This window comes from Takifugu rubripes, chromosome 16, assembly GCF_901000725.2.
Source record: "Takifugu rubripes chromosome 16, fTakRub1.2, whole genome shotgun sequence".
Classification (NCBI taxonomy): Eukaryota; Metazoa; Chordata; class Actinopteri; order Tetraodontiformes; family Tetraodontidae; genus Takifugu; species Takifugu rubripes.
Genome location: NC_042300.1, coordinates 4,044,154 through 4,063,614, shown reverse-complemented (window position 1 = coordinate 4,063,614; position 19,461 = coordinate 4,044,154). Strand labels below are relative to the sequence as shown.

At 46.6% G+C, this 19,461-nt stretch overlaps 1 protein-coding gene across 1 annotated transcript; it reads right to left on the bottom strand.

The window, feature by feature from the left end:
* Positions 1-436: 436 nt before the first annotated feature.
* Positions 437-19,457, bottom strand: igf2r (insulin-like growth factor 2 receptor). The gene is made up of 50 exons (XM_011611872.2): positions 19,237-19,457; positions 18,253-18,392; positions 16,268-16,386; positions 15,773-15,871; positions 15,371-15,503; positions 15,149-15,260; positions 14,955-15,063; positions 14,455-14,614; positions 14,162-14,351; positions 13,847-13,950; positions 13,437-13,601; positions 13,031-13,174; positions 12,804-12,959; positions 12,580-12,717; positions 12,098-12,266; positions 11,834-12,002; positions 11,631-11,746; positions 11,394-11,547; positions 11,108-11,284; positions 10,923-11,018; positions 10,733-10,834; positions 10,492-10,654; positions 10,174-10,350; positions 9,950-10,096; positions 9,628-9,806; positions 9,382-9,469; positions 8,787-8,996; positions 8,580-8,710; positions 8,277-8,380; positions 8,020-8,153; positions 7,754-7,944; positions 7,536-7,662; positions 7,305-7,436; positions 6,544-6,703; positions 6,363-6,471; positions 6,072-6,287; positions 5,790-5,939; positions 5,559-5,717; positions 5,120-5,330; positions 4,891-5,043; positions 4,394-4,628; positions 4,137-4,273; positions 3,915-4,032; positions 3,412-3,558; positions 3,141-3,325; positions 2,884-3,070; positions 2,660-2,803; positions 2,502-2,571; positions 2,031-2,315; positions 437-1,902 (listed from the first exon to the last, which is right to left on the bottom strand). The coding sequence occupies exons 1-50, from the start codon at positions 19,368-19,370 to the stop codon at positions 1,747-1,749; spliced, it is 7,491 nt and encodes a 2,496-aa protein (XP_011610174.2). The 5' UTR covers positions 19,371-19,457; the 3' UTR covers positions 437-1,746.
* Positions 19,458-19,461: the final 4 nt, after the last annotated feature.

Here is a 19,461-nt window from a genome sequence, read left to right as displayed (position 1 = left end):
GAGACAGTTCAGAACTCTGAGAATGAAGCTCAAACTTTGGTGCTGAACACTGCAGAAACAGACTTCCTGCCTGCTCATTTGGGATCTAAAAAATTCCTCATTTGGGATTCTTGTCCAAGTCCTCTCATCCGATTGGTCGGTTTTGCTGTTAAAAACAACAGAAGCCAGCAAATATATTCTTGTGATCCTTCTGTATAAAAACAGTGAAGTTTCCAAAGTTTTACTTGGATGAACTAAAAAGATGATTTTTTTGTGGGTTGCCAACTTCAGGCTTTTGTTTTGTTTTGACTGCAGATGAGGTCATGTGACCAATACTGTATCATATCAAAACACTTGCGGTGACATTAACACCTGCAATTAAACTAATTATTGGTTATATTTCTATAAAATCAACAATTAGACTCATTGATTGCAGCCTGAAAGAACAACCAAAGTCTAAACACTGCAAGATTTTATTTGGGGGTCTTTTCAAACTTTCAAACTGAAAGTAAAAGCAACATCAGGGATTAAAAGTATCTTTACACATTTTGATGGTAAAACTTTTAGAAATTTACTGGTTTTATATGCATCATTCATGAATATCCATATTTTATCCTCATAAATTTGCACCTTTTATTAAAAAGATTTTTCCCCTCTAAATATTTTTAACCATATTTAATTTAAAAAAAATTATTATACACGAAACCAAACAACCTTTAGCGCTGCAGAGAATATGGCTTGTGGCAGGAGAGGAGAATTTTAACCCAAAAAACAACCACCCAACGAGCCGGCTCCAACCTGTCCTCATCTGTCCATTCACACCTAAGGCCACCTTTATTTTCACACACACACACACACACACACATTGATCAGACATTAAAATGATCATTGAAACACGAGTGTGAGCGATTCACCGATGAAGACAAACCAGACAAAAAACAAAAAACAAATCCACATGACAGAACATCTGTATATTCGAATGTACAACATCTCTGATGAAAACGAGACAAAAGTGAAATCTATCGTTGACGCTTCAAAGAAATTCATTAAATCGTCGTCAGGAAGGCATCGCGCTTTCCTCTCCACCGGGAGAAGAAAGAGGAACAATCTGCTCTGGTAGCAACTGTAAACAGCCAGACAAGCGCGCGTCTTCATTCCCTTTAGAAACAACCTCACCGTCTCCCTCCTGGGAAAGAACCTGTCCCCCCCCCTTTAATTTTCTCATTTTTCTTTGATAGCTTCAGATTTCCCTCCACGATTCTGCGATAGTTATCAAATAGCGTCCCGACGGAACGTTCCCAGTCTGAAATGACACCTTTGATTTTGAGATGACGGATGCTACAGTAAGGTGCTAAAGCCATGGCGTGCTTTCAGAAGAACATTACAGAATCGGTTTGTTGAAAAAGGTTTTTTTTTTTTTTTTTTCCCCCCAGTCCGGTCGAGACTTTGAGCGGCGCCGTCTGTATTTGATAAATGTGGCAGAACGTCCGTGTTTCTATAGAACTAGGAGAAAATTACCTGAAGAGCATTTTAAATAATCAGCTATTAATAAATAAAGAAGACGCGCTACCAGCAGGAGTCAGCATGGACTAGATAAAGGTGCAATCCGCCAAATAAGCCCCAAAAAAAAAAAGAAAAAAAAAAGAGAATCCCAGAAAAGAGGAACTACTTTTTACAGTTGGCGTTTCATTGTTGCTGCTTTGACGGACACATTCACTGAGAGAAGAGTTCGGATTGGAAGGTGAGGAGAGCGAGGACAGAGTGACATCACACCCTGAGGAGGTCCTCGTCACTGTCGTCCTCCTCTCGTTTCCTGTTGGCTGCCACGCTGTTGCCGTGGGTGATAGCGGAGAAACGGAGTTTACCGCTCTTCTTTCTGTCCGACTCCTCCAGGAGCCCCACGAGGTCCTCGTCGCTTTCCTCCTGAAAGCCAATGACGGGTGATTGGCCAATAATCAAGAACATCCGATACAATACAGCAGCACTGCAATACCCGCAATCACCACAGGGGGCGCTAAACAGTCACAACTGATACAGGAAGTGGCGCTCACCTGAAGGAAAACGCTGCGATGGGCCGCCGAGCCTCTGGAGGCGCCGGGTGGTTTGAGCACACGCACACCCGGGACGCTCAGCACCTCGTCCTCGCTGTCGTCCTCCTGGTCGTCCAGGGTGAAGGAGCGCAGGCCGTCCGCGTTCACCGGCTTGGTTGTGATGTGGCCATTGCTGTGGTGACTCCGGCCCCGCTGGGAGGATAAGGTAGAGGATGTGGGCGGAGCCTCAAGCTCCTCCATCAACCACTCCATCTCCTCCTCGCCAGCATCTTCATCCATGTTGACCTTAGGACCAAAAGCTGGTTTAGTCCTCACACAGGAGAGGCGCTTCGTTGCTGCTCAACAATGTTCAGTCAGAATGTGTTGGGGTGGAACAAGAATACAAACTAGAGAATAGGAACATTTCAGCAAAGGAACACGATGGATGTCGGGTTTTGAAAAGTGCTGCTAAAGACAATAGGTTCGACCCACCTTGGAGTACTTATAAGAGACTTGATTTGCCCTCCTGCAGCAGTTGGCCACTTTCTGGATCACAAGCTCCCTGTCAGCAAATGAGACGAGTTTAAAAAACAAAACAAAAACAAGAACAAAATGAGGACTAATAAGTCTAAAATATGACGTCCATCAACCTTCTTTCTCGTTTGTGGAGCAGAAGTCCCAGGAGAGAGATGGTCAGCCCAACCAACAGGATGGTCAGCACCACCCCCAACGCTTGGCTCCGCTTCAGCAGAGGCAACGTCCCGCCGTCATCGTCCGATGACCTTTCCACAGTTCTGTTGTTTGTGCACGAGAAGAAGTTCTTTCACATTCATCCTTCCTGAAATTTACCATCCAAGACTCAAAGATTCCTCACGTTAGAACGCAGACGGCGTCCGTGTGCCACACAAACAGATACTGGCATTCGTCCGTCTCCAGCATGAACTCGGGGATGCCGACGCCCGCCGAGGGGCTGCAGTGGAACATGATGGTGGACGACACCGTCTTGGACTCCTCGCGGCCGCAGGTGGAGATAGACGGCACCATCACGTCCAGAGCTGCACCTAAGGGACGAGCGAGCCTGGGTTAGATGTGCGGGGTGGCCCAGGGTCAGAGCAGTCCGCCCCAACCTACCTTTGACGTAGTACTTGGCTTCACTGGAGAAGCCGATCCTGCGGTTGTATTCTCCGTTGATCTTGACCTGGCAGATGTTGGCGCCCACACAGCTGGGCAACGAGTCATTGGTGAGGCCCGACAGCTGGATGTGGTAGATGTAGCTATCGCCATTGGACCGGATGTCTCCAGACGCCTGATGGTGGCTGAAAGGCCAGACGAGCGTCGGTCTGTTAGTAGGGCTGAAGAATAGGGCCAGGAATGAACGGATGGAGGAAGAATGGGGCCTCACCTGAAGTAGAGCGCTCCCAGGCTGAGGCTGACTCCCGAGTCGGGAACCTCAATGGTTCCATTCACCATCTCCACCTCGCGCTGCTTCACCGCGCACGCCAGCCGCGTCTCCCAGCCGATCACAAACTCACACGTGGCTTCGTCGACACTGCAGGACGCGCAACAATCGGCACTTTAGCCTTTAAAGCTGCGCTCGACAACTTCAATCATTGTTATTTTTTTTTCACGACAGAACTTTTCCAGAAATTTGCAAATACCCAGAAAAACTGGTTTAAAAAAATGTCGCAACACTGGAAATGACAGATTGTTACATAAACCCCCCCCCCGCCCCAGTAAATGTCCTCTGTGACGCTCATGCAGGACATCTTTTAACTCTGGAGACAAACACTCAGTCCGACATTAACTCAAGTTAAAAATGAGAAGTAAATCAGTGGCACTTCAGATCGTCAGTTGCCACATCTTCCTCCACGTGTGTGTGTGTGTGTGTGTGTGTGTGTGTGAGACCTGATAAGCACTGGGCGTCCCACGGTGGAGCCACAGCTCAGCCGGATCTCAGTTGTGGCTTTCACACCTTTCCCGCAGACGTCGTCTCCAGCGGCATAATTGACCGAGATGTCTCCGTCTGCAGGAGAAGACGGAGACACTCAGAAAGAACCTCCGACGGTTTGATGGAAAAGAACCAAGTTTGTCACAAATGTTTCACGGTAGTTTCATGCCGTCACCCACCGTTGTAGTTCATTCTCTGAGTGAAGACCCGGCCCAGGACCTGGGTTTTTCCTGCTGCCGAGCGCCGACACACGGCTGCATCTTCTGGACAACCTGTCGAGCCTCCGTGGACACCCTTACACAGGTTCATGAAGTACCTGGGGACGCAGTGAAAGTGTGGATTCAGTGACAAAGTTGTTGCCCCTGAATCAAAGAGCAGTTGTGATGACTATTTACACAGCATCGTTTCTGTGTGTGTGAGGTTTCCGTCCACTTACGAGTCTCCATGGTGGCCGAACTTCCAGGGCTCGGTCATGGATGAGAGGGATCGGAGGTCAAAGGTCAGATGCTGGCTCACCAGTTTGCAGTCCATCTTTTTGGGGGGACAAACGACGCTGGTCCGCCACTCAAACGTGGCTAAACAACCCGCCGTCTCTGATAGCAACTGTGGGGTCCCGTGACCCGCAGAATAGTCGCAGATGAATAATATGGAGGATCGGCGTTTAGCAGAAGCTGGAAGAGGCGACAAAAATGAACAAAGGGTTGGGGCGAGTCCTCGGCTTGTTCTTGGTTCTAACATAATAAATCCAGTTAGGTGTTAGCTAAACAAGTTCAAACCAAAATTCACAGTGACCCAGAGTTCATTTGTTCCTGTGCATGCTTCTGCACTTAGGCATGAACCCCCCCCCTCCTCAGTAGAGGGCGTACACAATTTGAAAGTAGGTCAAATCAGCTGCTTGTTATCTGGCAGAATACATCATTTGTGTTCTGTCACCTTCGGTGCAGAATCCCCACTTTCCATCTGTGTCATAACTGGCGGTGGTAGCACACCACTTCCTGCCCTCCGTCCTTCCGTCTTTAGTGCACTCTTTGTACAACTTCTTCATGAATGTGAAGGGAAGCACGCAGACCTCGCCATCGCTTGTCACTGTAGTGGAAGTCAAGACCCTTACTTTTAAATCATGATTTGGATACGAGTCTGTGATTCTGATCCAAAAACTCACTTGGCGAGCAGGCGTCTCCTTCTCTGTATTCCATCAGTATTCCCTGATTGTCGTGTTTAAAGTCCATCGTCATGACTTTACTGATGCCATAGGATGACGCCATTTTCTCTGGACCTGAACCAGATACTCGACACACCGCGCTGTTCTCACAGGACGGCTCTGTTACCGAGCCGCAGACATTGATGTGATAGGTGCCGGAGCTGGTGGGGACCTGAGGTACAGAATCGTCTGTTTACTACAACACTGTAAATAACCACATATTTGGACACAATTTTAAGATCAAACTATATTTTCATTAGTTTAAAAAACACTGTCGACATAAAGAGGGAAAAAGCAGCGTTCAACGCCGCCGCTTTTATACGTCGGTGCTACTGACCACAAACAGAAATCATCGTCTGTACATCCATCCAATATCAGCATAGACAACTCATATAGTCACCTGAACATCACCCGACAGGACAGACAGGTCAAAACTGAACTGGAGCTGAGAGTCGTTGAGCTGGCAGCCGCTCATGCTGGTGGCGTCTGAACAGACAATGGGAGTGGCCCACTCGAACAGATACACACATCCCTGCAGCCTGAGCATCTGAGGGGAGCCCTGTTCAGAGGAGAAGCAGAGGTTAAAGATGTGCTCAGAGGAGTGCAGCAGCAGGGGGGGGGCAGCACTCACCAGCTCCAGGCCTCTCTGGCAGGTGAAGATGATGGTAGATGTGTAGTTCCTGGACGGATCGGCTGCGCACTTGGTGTAGCTCAGGTAGGTTATGGAGACTTTTCCCGTTGCTTCGTTGATCTCGGGGCCGCTGGTCGTTCGACCGATGTCCTGCGAAGGAGAGCGAGATCGATTACAGGAGAAACAAAACAAGCGTTTGGTCTCAAAATGATCAGAACATGAGCAAAATGAATGAGTACAACGTCCAACAAAGCAGATGAACGTAGAGTGAATCAGTTTTACCACAGGAGGGCCGTCATCGGGGTCCATACAGACGGCAGCTCCAGGGGGGCAGTTGACCCCTGGGATGGGGTTGAGGGGCTGACAGACATTGATGTAAAAGTCTGGAGACCCAGAACTTTGTTCCACGGCTTCGTACGTGGCGGTGTAATAACCAGTGGCGTGGATCAGAGGTGTCAGCTCGATGAGATCAGAGCCATTCTGGACTGAACACTTTGCCTGAACAGGTAACAGAACGGTAAGAGAGCTTAGACACGGCCATTAGTGCTCAGATTAATCAGAAAACAAACGTACAGTCTGTTCGCAGAGCAGCGGAGTGTGGAAGGAGAAGAAGTGCGTGCAGGTCTCAGAGTCGGAGTAGATCAGAACAGGTTCTGGATTAGCTGATCCCATTTTCGGCAGCCTAGGGAACAGAAGGATGATGTGAACATTGAGAGTATTAAGACGGCAGGATTTCTCTCTTCTGTCATCTGACCTGCAGATGAAGTGGATGACTGTTTTGTGCTTCAGTTCAGGGTTTGCTGCGCACGGACTTCCTCCTTCGTATGTCAACTCCACAACCTGATCTTTGTAGGAGAGCTTCTTGCTCATCTGACCGCCGCTTGTGGCCGTGCGGGCGTCACTAATGCAAACAGCTACAACAGAATAGTTATAACGGTTAATTTAGTTTGGAAACAAAAAGGACAAACAGGTCAAAATCCTGGAAAAATTTAAATGAGCACATTTAAATGCAAGTGTGAGAATTCCCTTGTGCACTAAACTGGTTGGCTGGGAAACGCCCAGTGTTCCATCACAGCTGCAGGCTGGGGGCCTAAACAGCTTCTCCTTTTCTGTCCTCTCAGTGCGTGTTTTTTTGAATGCGGTCCTTTTATTTTCCCCAATTCCTTGCCTGCACTAATCTTTTAAAAGTCCCTGTTGTTTGCTGGTATGAACTGAGGTGGAGGAATGTGCAGAATAGTCACGGCAGTCAATAATTCAACAAAAGGCAGAATATCAAGTGTCTCCTTACGCGTCATGTGTTACACAAACCACACAAATGAGTGAGCCATAATAAAAAGTAACCAGGAGTTGTGCCAGTGAATTCTTTATGATTCCCAATGCATTATTTGTTCTTACTGGATAAAAATATGATCAACTCCATGTTAAATATGGAAAGGTTTTAAGATATTTATGCATATTGGTGGCACATATTACTGTAGTTTAGTCCAGAGTATATAAATGAAAATAAAGACACACCAGCGTTGGGACCACAACCAGCGTCAGGCAAGGTTCCACAGATGTTCAAGCGGAACATCTTCCTCTGGTCACGATGATCGTACACAGTGTAACCTCCGACCTTTGTCAGGGTGCTGAGATCAAACTGATGACCTGCAGGACATAAATGGCAGAGGATCGACGGTTATGCCACGTTTTCTCAACTGAACCAGGCCTTGAATTCAGAGCCTCGTGGACGTGTGAATGTCGGACCTGTGGCGGGGTTGGAGACCCTGCACTCGTCCTGCTGGGTGCTGTTTAGAGGGCAGGCGACAGGTGTTAACCAGAGGAAAGTGTACACACAGTCTTCAATGGCAGAGATGAGAATAGGCCTGGAATCCTGCGTTAGGAAGAGACCCACAGACATCCAGTCAGAAATCAGCTGACAGATGAAGTACCGAGGGCTTAAAAATCAATCTCGCATCACTCACCACTTTGTCACATTTAAAACGGATGATGCTCGTGCGGTTGCCTTTACTCCGTGGACAGGCCTGGCCGCCAGTGTACTTGAGGTTCAGGACACTTGTCTCCAGTGTGGGGCTGGACTCTACGTGGCCCAGACTCACATATTCATCTCCGACCTTCATACAGGCTGCTGCACTGGACGGACATGCCCACGAGCCTGACACAGGAAGTAAAACGCACAGGTGAGGCTGAAGAGTACGAGGAAATGACCGTGAGCCGCACAGATACGGACCTCCCATCTGCACCAGTGACCTGCACACATTGATGTAGATCTTTTTACTGGTGTCGCCAGTGGAGAGCTGCACCTCCCAGTTTCCAATATCCAGGGCCAGAGGGGAGAGATCATAGGAGCGGCCCTGACCGTCACTGACCACAGGAACAGGTTTTAGCTCAACAGAACATTTCTTTAAGACCTGAACCGACATTTCGCCAACAGTTCAGATCAAACATTTGATGTTTGAGTCTCAGAGAAGAAAAGATGAGTTTTACTTGAAGGAGCAGCTGGTGGTTTTGACTGGAACACAGGCCAGAGCGCTGGGCCAGCTGAACATGTAGGTACACTCGGGGGTCTCCTTGATGAATTCTGGCGCTCCCTTAAACAAATCAGGCATTATCAGTCAGGAAAACACTTGTTTCATGGGAATAAAAAGATTGCAGCCGTTACCTGGTCAATTTAGTTTACAAATTGACAAAAATTATTTAAAAACATACACATTGATGCTCAGATTTCATTTACAGGTAAGAATCTAACAGAAACATTCTTAGATTCTGCTGCTTCTGAGAAACACTCACGGGATTCTTGTCAGGGTGGCAGGAAAAGTAGATCTCTGTGGACCTCTGGTAAATCTTGTGACACGTCTCTCCACCTGTGTACTTGAGGATGAGCTGGTCTCCCACGTAGCTCAGAACCTGGTTTGCTATTCCTGCAGGAGAAGACAGATGTAACCTACTACTGCTTAGCTGAGAGGGAGCGCGAAGCGATTTTTGATAATTCCGTACCTCCGATCTTCTGGCTGCTTCCTTCCACCTGGCAGGAAGCCACCATCTTACGGCTGGTGTCTGTGTGGGTGCAGACATCTTTCTGCAGCCCTCCACAGACAGACAGGTGGTAGGTGTATTTACCATTCTGGACACTGTAATCTTTCCCCTTCAGCGAAGTGAGGTTGAACACATAACCACTCCTGGAGTCACGGACCTGACAGTTATCACCTGGAGGAACGAGGTCAGATCTCTGATTGGTATTTTTAACTCCCGATTACCGATTTTTGAAAGGATTCGAGTACAGTGATCCCTCGTTTATCGCGGGAGTTGCGTTCCAAAAATAACACGCGAAAAGTGAAATCTGTGAAGTAGTCAGCTTTATTTATTTTATTTTTATTTTTACAATGCAATACTGAACTATAGAATGAAACCAAAAATCAAAACCTGTTTTAAAGCCCAAAATTTGTTTAAAACAATAATTTTAATCTAGTAATACAAGGTTGGAAACATTGTCACTGGCGTATTTCACAGTCCCAGCTGTGCCTGTGCGATATAGCGAGGGATCACTGTAGCAGCCGTTTTTTTATTTTTTTTAAAATTTCCAGCTGTTCACCTTGAGACTTCTTGACCGGGCAGGCCTCAGACGTCCTCCAGATGAACACGTACTCACAACCATCTATGCGATCGAACATGGGGGAGCCCTGCAGACAGACGCAAGATGTGAACACAGATTTCTGTCCTTCAGGCAGCCCAAACCAAGGCTGTACATGAATGTTTCCCCCCTGCCATCATATTTGGGTGTAATTTAATCACAAAGCCCAAATAAAAGCCAAGGTTCACTGGGGGCTGTGGTACTCACTGGGTGTTCGTCACACTGGAAGATGATCCGAGTTGAGTAGAAGGATGTGGAGCCGCACTGGTCTCCATTCTGGTAAATGATGCTGATGGAGCCGTCCTCAACCATCTGCGGGCTGGACTGTACGTATCCCAGGTTGTAACCTCTTCCATCAATCAAGCCACAGGCCCCCAGAGGACCCACTGCAAGGTCAAAAAGAACCAATTTAACAAAGTCTGACAGGAGTAGACTTAAAAGATTCAAAATCTGTCGCATAATCCTTAACTAACACAGTGTGTGTGTGTGTGTGTGTGTGTGTGTGTGTGTTCGCCTGCATGACACCAACCTGGACAGTTTTTCAGGTTAGGGAGGGGTTTGCAGACATTGATGTAAAACTGGCGTGATTTGATGGCGCCTGTATCTATGGCAACCCAGGGTGCATCATCTGCGTCCCGGGTCAAGTGGCTCAGGTCGTACTCGTTCCCATGAGAATCTTTAGGAAAAAGAGGAGGTTAAACAGCTGCTGAGGTCTCCACTCCAGTACAGAACTACCAGGAACAAGGAGCATACCAGTGATCTGGCAGTCAACGGGGGCTGGGATGCAGGCCAGAGCAGTGGAGAACTCAAAGAGAACGTCGTGGATCACGTGAGTGGACAACGTACTCATCTCCTCTCGTACAAGATTTAATGAGCCGGGGTGAGAGTTTGGATCACAGACAAAATTAATGGTGAAAGTGTCCCGTTTTGCTGATGAAGAAGAAAAATTACGTTAACGACGGCTGCAGTAGCTCGGTAGCATGACAGCGTTTATTAAACTCCAGCACTTCCTAAAACTGCATGCAGAACTACATGAACAGAAACTGCTGTGCTGTGTGCCAGTGCTGATACCTGTGGGTTTGTCCAGTTTACCCTTGTACTTAAGCGTCAGCAGGCCGTTGGTGGAGTACTGGAGGCTCTTCTCAATCCCCACCTGACTCACAGGAACTCCATCCTCCAGCACACAGCCAGCAATCCCAGCCCCGCACTTTTTCACATCTGAGCAAATGTTTACCTGCAGGTTAATGAGAAAACGCAAATGAAGTGAACTTGTTGAAGGAAAACGACGATCACCCTCGAGCGCCCTCCTCACCAGAAAGACTTTTCCGTTTGCAGTTTTCTGATATCCATTTTCGGAGGCCAACAGCTGAAGGTTGAACTCAAAGCCCGTGTTTGGATCCACCACAGCACAGTTCTGGCACACGGGGAATTAATTTCTGAGTGAACGTGCCTCAGTCCGAGTTAAACCCAGGACAAGAGGAGAAGATTAGCGAGAAACTCACTTGACTGTTGGTGGTGGTGACGGCACAGGCGGCCCTGGTCTCCCACATGAAGGAAGCAGTGCAGTTCTGGTACATCATGAAATGTGGCTTCCTTGACTGCACACATTGTGACAGAAATGCCCGAGAATAAATTTATTCAGTGCCAAAAAGCTACATTCCACCCGTTAAGTGCAAAACCTCCTCACCTGAGCTCCTCTGGAGCACGACAGGTGGATGAGGGTCGAGTACGACAGGTTCTGGCCGTCCGACATGCAGACAGAGCCGTCTGTGAACTCCAGCAACAGCCGGTCACGATCCTCGATGATGGGTCCACGTTTGGCAACACCCATGTTGCTGACTGACACCACCTCTTTCAGAGACTCCTGAAAAGAACATAGAGCAGACAGGAACAAGCTAAAATTGTTTACCGATACACCAGCAGCCTCCTTACAGGCGGTAAATGAGTGAAGCTACTTTTCTTTTCTTGCACACCTGCTCATATTTCATCTGACAGACAGATGCATGGCGGTCGCAGCCCAAAACCGGGTTCATTGGCCGACATATGTTGAAGTAATACTTCTTCGGGTTGAGGGGGTCCGAATAATCCATGACCTGCCAGTTGTTGGCAGATGTGGAGTGCGACAGGCTGGAAGCAGAAGATGGTAAATCAGAAAAAGCAAATATTTGAGAAGGTTGCACATGGGACGAGTTCTGCTCTGTTTCCGTTACCTGGACAAGTCGTACTGTTCAAGCGTGACGGGATCGGTCACCAAACACTCGTGAGGCCTTACAGGACATGCGTAGGATGTGTACCAGTGAAAATTATACGTTCTACTGTCCTCAACCTGGAATAAAGTTTAGAGATACAAATCTATTACAGGTGAACTAGATCCTAATCCAAATGCACTTTTAAAAAGTTTGAACTTCTTTACCTGGAATTCAGGGTGTCCAGCACCAGCGTCTGGGTCACAGAGGAAGGAGATGAGTGTAGACCTGGCTGTGTGTCTGTCATCGTTATACTGAGAACCGTTACTGTAAACCAGCTGAATCAGGCCGTCATAGTAAGACAGACGAGCGTTCGCTTGCCCCAGACTCCAGGCTCTAAAGGAGGGGACAATGGTTTCAGAGTCGCCATAGCAACCACGCAGTAACAGAAAATGACTTGATGGAGTCGGGTCGTTTAAGCTCCAGCTCACCTCTCAGAAACTCCCGGCTTCTGTTCGGCCTGACAGGCCCCCGAGGTTTCAGGACAGCCAGCAGCTTTGACAGTACCGCACACATTGATGTAGTAGTTGTACTTGTCAACTTTCAGGGTGTAGAAGTCACCGTCAGCTTTGGTGAGGGGAGATAAGTCGAAGGAGAGGTCTGTGGAATGACAAATTAAAGGTGTGGAAGTTAATATACTTGGAATTCCTCTCCCGTGATGTCATCCTCATCCTATAGCTCATAAGTTCATTCGTTTGTACTTCTTCATATGTTTTCTTTATAAAGAACAAAGTATTAAAAAGCTTTGTAGGAACTTTTTTGTGTGCAAAATTTGAAGATTTGAGTAGGGAATTACTTAAGTGCAAAGACATTCGGCATCAAGTGACAGTGCAGCATTGTAGCCGGCTTACATATGTTTTACTTTTCTACACCTTTCGGTCATTTTCTTGTGCAACATTCACTCAAGTCGTACCAGCTTGAGGATCCTCAACCCTGCAGTCGTCTCCCTGCGTCTTTGAGAGAACACAAGCAGCGCCGGTGTACCACTCCAGCTCATACACACAGCTATCAGACGCAATGCTGCGAAGGATGGGAGCACTCTCCAGGTCTCCTGCAAGAGGAAGAGATCATAATAATGATACAAGGGAAAACTGTTGAAATGTATGATTGAGGATGACCTAATCTGCTTTATTCTACCTGGTTTGCACTTCAGTGTCAGGATGGTTCGGATCCGCTTCCTCTTGCTGTTGCAAAAACTTCCATCTGAATAGACGAGTCTGATGTCACTTCCTATTTGGGTCTTCTGAGGAGATGAGAGAAAGCTGCCCAGACTGATGGCATTATTTTTCTTATCTGAAGACAGAGAGATAATCATTAAATCTCGACAACCATCAAAAACAGCTCTTCTTCCATGTGACTCTTACCCACGGCACAGATTGATGCATTTACGGGGCAGCCGACAGCAGCTCCCGAGTGGACCACCTTGTGACAGACGTTCAGATAGAAACGAGATTCCGACTTTGGAGATTGAGCATCCACTACCTCCCAGTTTCCACTGGCCTCGGGGCCTGAAGCAATGGAGTGAGGGAGACAGCAAGTGTTATTGTAAATAGAAATAATGGATGTTTGCTGAATTGAAAAAATCCAATGTGATTTGACAATCCAGTAAATCCAATCTGTCATTGCCTCTACTACACCCATCAGGGTGATCTTTGGCCATTGTGGTAAAATTGACAGAGAATTTAACATTTATTGTTCCCACTGGAAATCCTGAAGCAGCGGGTCTCACCATCAGGCAGCAAACAAACAAACAAACAAAAAAAACCTCACCAGGGAATCTTGTGAGTGGTGAAAGGTCGTAATGTTTGTTCCCGTCCCGAACTTGACACAGCAAATCCTCCTTCTCTTTTGCACAGGCTAACGCCGTCTCCCAGTTAAAGTAGTAAGTGCAGTCCGTCTCGCCAGTGAAAACTGGAGATCCCCGCCCACCATTGGCTGCAGACAACATCAAGAACTCTTATTTTCATAATCTTACTGAATGAAGTACCCCACTGAGAATCAGAACTTTACTGCAACTTTCCACAAAAGCTGCTGCATCACAAAAAATTCTGCACGATGTTGGAGACTCAACGGCAGCATGTCAGGGTAACGTGGCCTTGGCCAGTGTAATTGTTTTTCCCACCACCGGGTGGTGCTACACTCAAAATAAAACGATAGAATTATGAAAAGCAGATTCTCACATGCAGTCTTGTTGCACTCAAAGTTGATGATGGTCATTCTCTCAAAGCCTGAGGAGCACTGGGATCCACCTGGGTAAATCAAAATCAGATCTCCATCTGAATACCTGAAGAAAAGGTAGGGAGGGAGGACAGAAATGATTAGGACCTGCTGAGATTTAAACACCACCCTTTGGCCAATAACCCATTAATTTAATATTCCTGCAGCCAGAATCACAATAGATGTGGTGGGAAAAGTGCCGTTAAAATTTTGGATAAAAGAAAAGTTCATTTAGAAAGCTTCTTTGACCCTCTTCACCAACTGTTATAAAATAATACCGTAGAGTCTGGTTCCTGTATCTTCCAGCCACCTTCGACAGCCCTCCGGTCGCCTTCACCTGGCAGGAGGATATGAAACTCTCTTTGCCACATTCTTCGGTGGCAACTTTTCCACACACGTTCAGGTAGTAGATGTAGCTTTCGGCTCCGCCGCTGGGTCCGGAGGGCGCGCTGTATGGAACATCTGTGGCTGTGGACACACATTGTTCAGGCAGCCATATTTGAATAGTGCCATCAATATCAGACTCATCCAAAGCCAAGAGTACAGTTTCTTCAGAGAAGGATCCACTTACAGGCCATGGTGAGTGGCGTTAGGTCGATGGACAGATCGTGCTGCTCGCTGTTCAGTGTGCAGCTGTGGCTCTCCAAATAGTCTCGGTGACAGGCGTACTCGGTCACCCACTCGATCTCATATCGACAGTTGGAATCTGCTGTCATTTTAGGACTGCTGCCCTGTGAGGACAGATTAAAACCACATAAAAGAGTGCAGCTTAGTAAAAGGACAGTGTCAGCGAGTGTGCTGCTGTGCGTGTTTCCGCCAGCAGAGGGCAGAAAACAGCCTCCATTAGTTGCATGAGGAAATCATGTTTTGATAGATCACAGAATGCTACCACAGCTGGCGACCAAGTAAGATGTCATATTTTAGGGAAGCCAGGGGAGCCCTGAGAGAGTTCTGAATCTAATTATGAATGAGAGCTAAACCGTCCTCTGAACTTTTGAGGGTTAGTTTAGTACACGCAAATGAAGGAAACGAAGGTCATGTCTGCAGATGATCCAGGTTTCTGACACCCACCTGATATCTGCGTGATGGGCAGACGAATGTGATGCTGACAGCTGGAACGTGTTCTTTGCAGATATCTGGACGAGAGGAATCTGCGTCGACTTCATACTGCAGCCTCAATCTGGAAGGCATCCGAAACCCCCCCAGTAGATAAATATCCAACTAATACAGACTAAAGAAAACAGCCTTCATCAACGTGCAGATACCTGTCGTTGGAGAGCAGCTCCAGCCGCTTTTTGGGAAACCCCATGTTGAAGGAGCCCTGACTGGTGACCAGGCAGGCTGCAGAACCTTCTGGACAGGATTTACCAGGCAGGTCTGAAAAATAAAGACAATGGTTAAAAAGGGCTTCCAAAATAAGAATTCAAATGAAAAGATGTGGAGGAAACTATAAATTCAGTCGTCTCGTCGCGTGTTGCCCAACTCACTGAGGCTCCGGCAGATGTTGATGTAGAAGTCGATGCTGTCGTCACCGTCGTCCACCAGAATGCCGTCGCTCACTTTGACCAACGGGCTGAGGTCGTGCTTCTTGCCGTCCGTGTCGAACACGTAACATGGCACCTGGACACAGCATTCATTCATCTTTTAATACGAGTCTCCTGGTTTTTAACAAGCGAATATTTGACATCCATCTGTCAACTATGAGCTGAGCTGCTGTTCAGGCCATGGTCAGAAGGGGGAGACAAAACAAACTAAACTAAGTGGTGCCTGTGTGCATAAGAAAGTTGAAATTATCAGGCATGTTTTCACAATGTCAGAACTTTGCCATCTCATTGCGTCCTCTCACATTCTCACATCATCAACCCACTGGTCACATGACCCCCACTTACCTCCTTTTGTGGCTTGAACTTATTGTTCTTGCAGGCGGTGTAGGTCCTCCACTCGAAGTAATGCACACACTGAGACACAGCGACAAACTCTGGTGTCCCCTAAAACAAAAAAAAGGATTTAAAAATTCAACAAAACGTGCAGATAGATAAATAATGGGAGCGTTGCCTTTTCCAAATAAAACTAATTTCCTGAACATTCATCTGCCTCAAAACCAACTATGAAATGATTGTTTCTTTCTTTAGCTTCCGATTGTTGAGTTTCTTTGAAAACCACATTTGTTTCCCCCATTTTGACACAAAAGTGACGGCGTCCCCCTCAGTCTGACTCGACAGGAAGCAGCGTGTAAATGTCAACCCAACATGAATGGCACCCACAAACCAGACTCAAGCGCTGTCACATGCGCGCACACAGACTTAAAGTTTTAATTAAATCAAAGGTAGGTGCCACCATCTTTCACAGCTCCTGGAACATTATGGACCATCACGAAGCCTCACCATGGTTTTCCCGCACTGGAAGCTGAAGCTGGTCTGAACGGTGTTGATGCCTTCCTGACATTTTGTGGTGGTGTTGAAGTCCAGAACCTGACCGGAGAGCTTCTGCAGAGACAGATCACCTGCAGGAGCATCAGAACACCGTCAGAGGCTGAAGTCCATCACACACACACCAGAAGAGGAAGAGGAGAGAGGACGAGGACTTGTTTAAAAGGAGCTGGATGTTAGCGTTAATGTCAGGAGGAAACATGAAGGTTTCGTTCCCAGACGGTGACCTTGTCTGGCCTCTCGCTCTGTAAACAAGATTTTAAAAACAGCCAAGGCCTCATCATCATCTGTCATGTGAGGAAAAAAAACAGACAGACAACAGCAGTGGGAATCAGTTAAACCAACTCACAGCAGGTCAAGCAACCAAAAGCAGAACTCCTGGGTCCTGGTGTGGAAGCAGGATTATTACTGATCAACTGTGAACCGTGACACCAAAACCAGCCTACTGCAGCAGGACGGACAGAATGTCTCAGTCAAGTCTCAGACGGAATCATTTATGTTTCTTCTACTTCTCCTCATAAAAATGGGGAACCAACTGATCACAAGCCCGTTAACTGAGCTAAAACCAGGACACCAGATTGATCAGCTTTTCTCAGTTCTGCTTCTGATGCCTCAGAGCTTGAGAAGTGTGTAATGTCTGATGATGTGACCACAGGTCATGTGATCAGCAGGCTATTTCATCATTCATTTTTACTTTTCCCACGACTGAACTGTCCTGACCTGGAGGACTTCAACACTAAGAATAAAATGGAAAAACAGGGTCAGAGACTTGTTTGCTGGTTTCAGATCCATTTTGAGGAACTCAGTTAGGAGGTGGACAAACGGATTTCATGAGGACACGGCCTGGTTCCAGGACACTGGACTTCTTTAAAAACACAACAAAATAAAATCCAAAACCTCTGAAACCTCAATGGATCACGGTGCTGATGCAGAAAAATGTGGAGCAGATCTGAAATAGATAGTGTGACTGATGTCAGGAATCGTCACGGTAACAATGGAAATTTAACTTTGACAGGAAAATGTTGCAAAAAACAGTAACAATCAGATCACATTAGTGAGAATTCCAACTGATAAAATGCCAAATGGATTTTTTATATATTACAGGGAAGATAAACAAGATATTTTCTGCTAAAAAAAAAAGATGACGATGTAAAAAAATCAGTTTCTAAATCAATAACTGTGCTGATGTTCAATAATATGAACAGAGATAAAAAGAAACTGATCAATGCTGACAAACTTCATCAGACACAGATCTGCAGGACATTTAAGGATTCATTAACTGATTATTCAGGCTACAGGAACTAAAAGTGCTGATAACTCTGGCTGACTGGTCTTCTCAACACTTGATGACATCATTCTCCTAAACCTCATGGCTGATTTCTTACCTGTAAGAGGGAAAAAAGGTTCAACTGGATTATTTCCACTGAAGTTTGATAAGAGAAAGAAGTGTGATTATCCTAAGTGATTCTAACATGTAAGAAGACAGCTCAGAGCAAAAACTGTTACGAGACCATAAACATGTTTATGTGGAAAACACATAAGATCACATGATTTCAGGACATTTGACAGCTGTCCCTGTGGATTTGGTGTGTTTTTTCTGTTAAAAACACCAATAAACCAAAACAACACCGTCACGCTCCCAACAATGACGTTTCTTGTGCCGAGCCCCGAGGCCTGAAACGTCCGTCTGTCTGGGTGTCACGAGACAGATGAGAAGAACTCAGAAATGGAGGACAGATTATGACACATGTGTGTATGTGTTGCAACCATCATACCACAACACTGTTACATTTGTTTCCATGACAGTCCTGTCTGACATCACCACATCACCAAATTCACTGCCACTATTACACCGCTGATGCCTTCAACGGTTTTTGCGTTACACAATCGAAGCTCTTGATCATTTTTGCTGTTGTCATCTGTAGTTTTGCTGTACTCACCGACAGACTGGTTCGTATTGGTGCCGAGGTTCTGGGCACACACGGCGACATCTGGACCACAGCTGGTTGGTGGCGAGGACTCGCAGAGCTTCAGCGTGTAGATGACATTACTATCTTTATCTATGGCCTCCCATGTGTAGCTGCAGCATAAGTCAAGTCAATAGAATGATTAAAAACAATAACTGTAGAATAATACTGAAGGAAAAGTTGTGATTAAGGTTAAGTATTGTTAGAAATATGAAATGATGTCACAAGTGCAGTTAAACATTGATCAAGTCTCCAGTGAACCATCAGGGCTACTAAAGCTAGAAAAACAAACAGAGGGCAGCAAAATGCAACCAGGCCAACCTTACAGGTTAAGTAAGCACATTTTTGTTTTTTAAGCACATTTACATATTTACATTGCAGCTGCATCAACGCAGCCTCGATTACAACACTAATACAGTGTTCACCCGTGCCTTATCGGATGGTTGTGTCACAGTTGTCAGGCTTCTTATTTAACTAGGCTAACGTTTATCGAGCTGTGGCATCCGTGCTAACAGTTAGCTACAGCCAGATCCCCGCCCCCCCCGCCTGATAAGAACGTCCACTGGCTGCTCACTTTTAACGGCATGAATTAGCTTCGCAGCTTCCTAATCAATAAGTATTAGCTCGTTAGCTAGCTCATCTAAACTTACGAGAGGCCACCTTTTAAGAGCGTGTATTTAAAGTGCGGCGCGAATTTAGAAACGTCAACGAAAGTTGAAATTGAAACCGGAACACAAAGCGGAGTCTGGAGCTACATTTCATAAGAGACGTCTCCTCCGTTGCGATATCGTCCGAACGTGCGCAAGAGAGGACATATGACGAAAGGTTCGAGTCACATTTAAAACCACTGAAGGACATTGGTGTTAAAAAGACGTGATGGCACGCTATCGTCCTCAGCGTCACTGGTTCTGTTTTCAGCAGCAGTGCGTGTGTCCGAGTCAGAGGTGTGTTTGTTACCTGCAGAGGTCCCGGTACCACAGGCTGTCGTCCCCAGCAGCCGCGGACCGGACTGGCGAACATACCAGGAAGGCCAATAACCATAGAAGCAGCTTCAGAGACGGACGAGGGCCGCGTTTATCTCGAAATAACATGTTTACCGTGCGTGGAGCTAAACTAGGACGACATGATACAGCAGAGGCTGCGCGCTCCAGCTCAGGAGGAAGTGAATGCGCCACATGACAA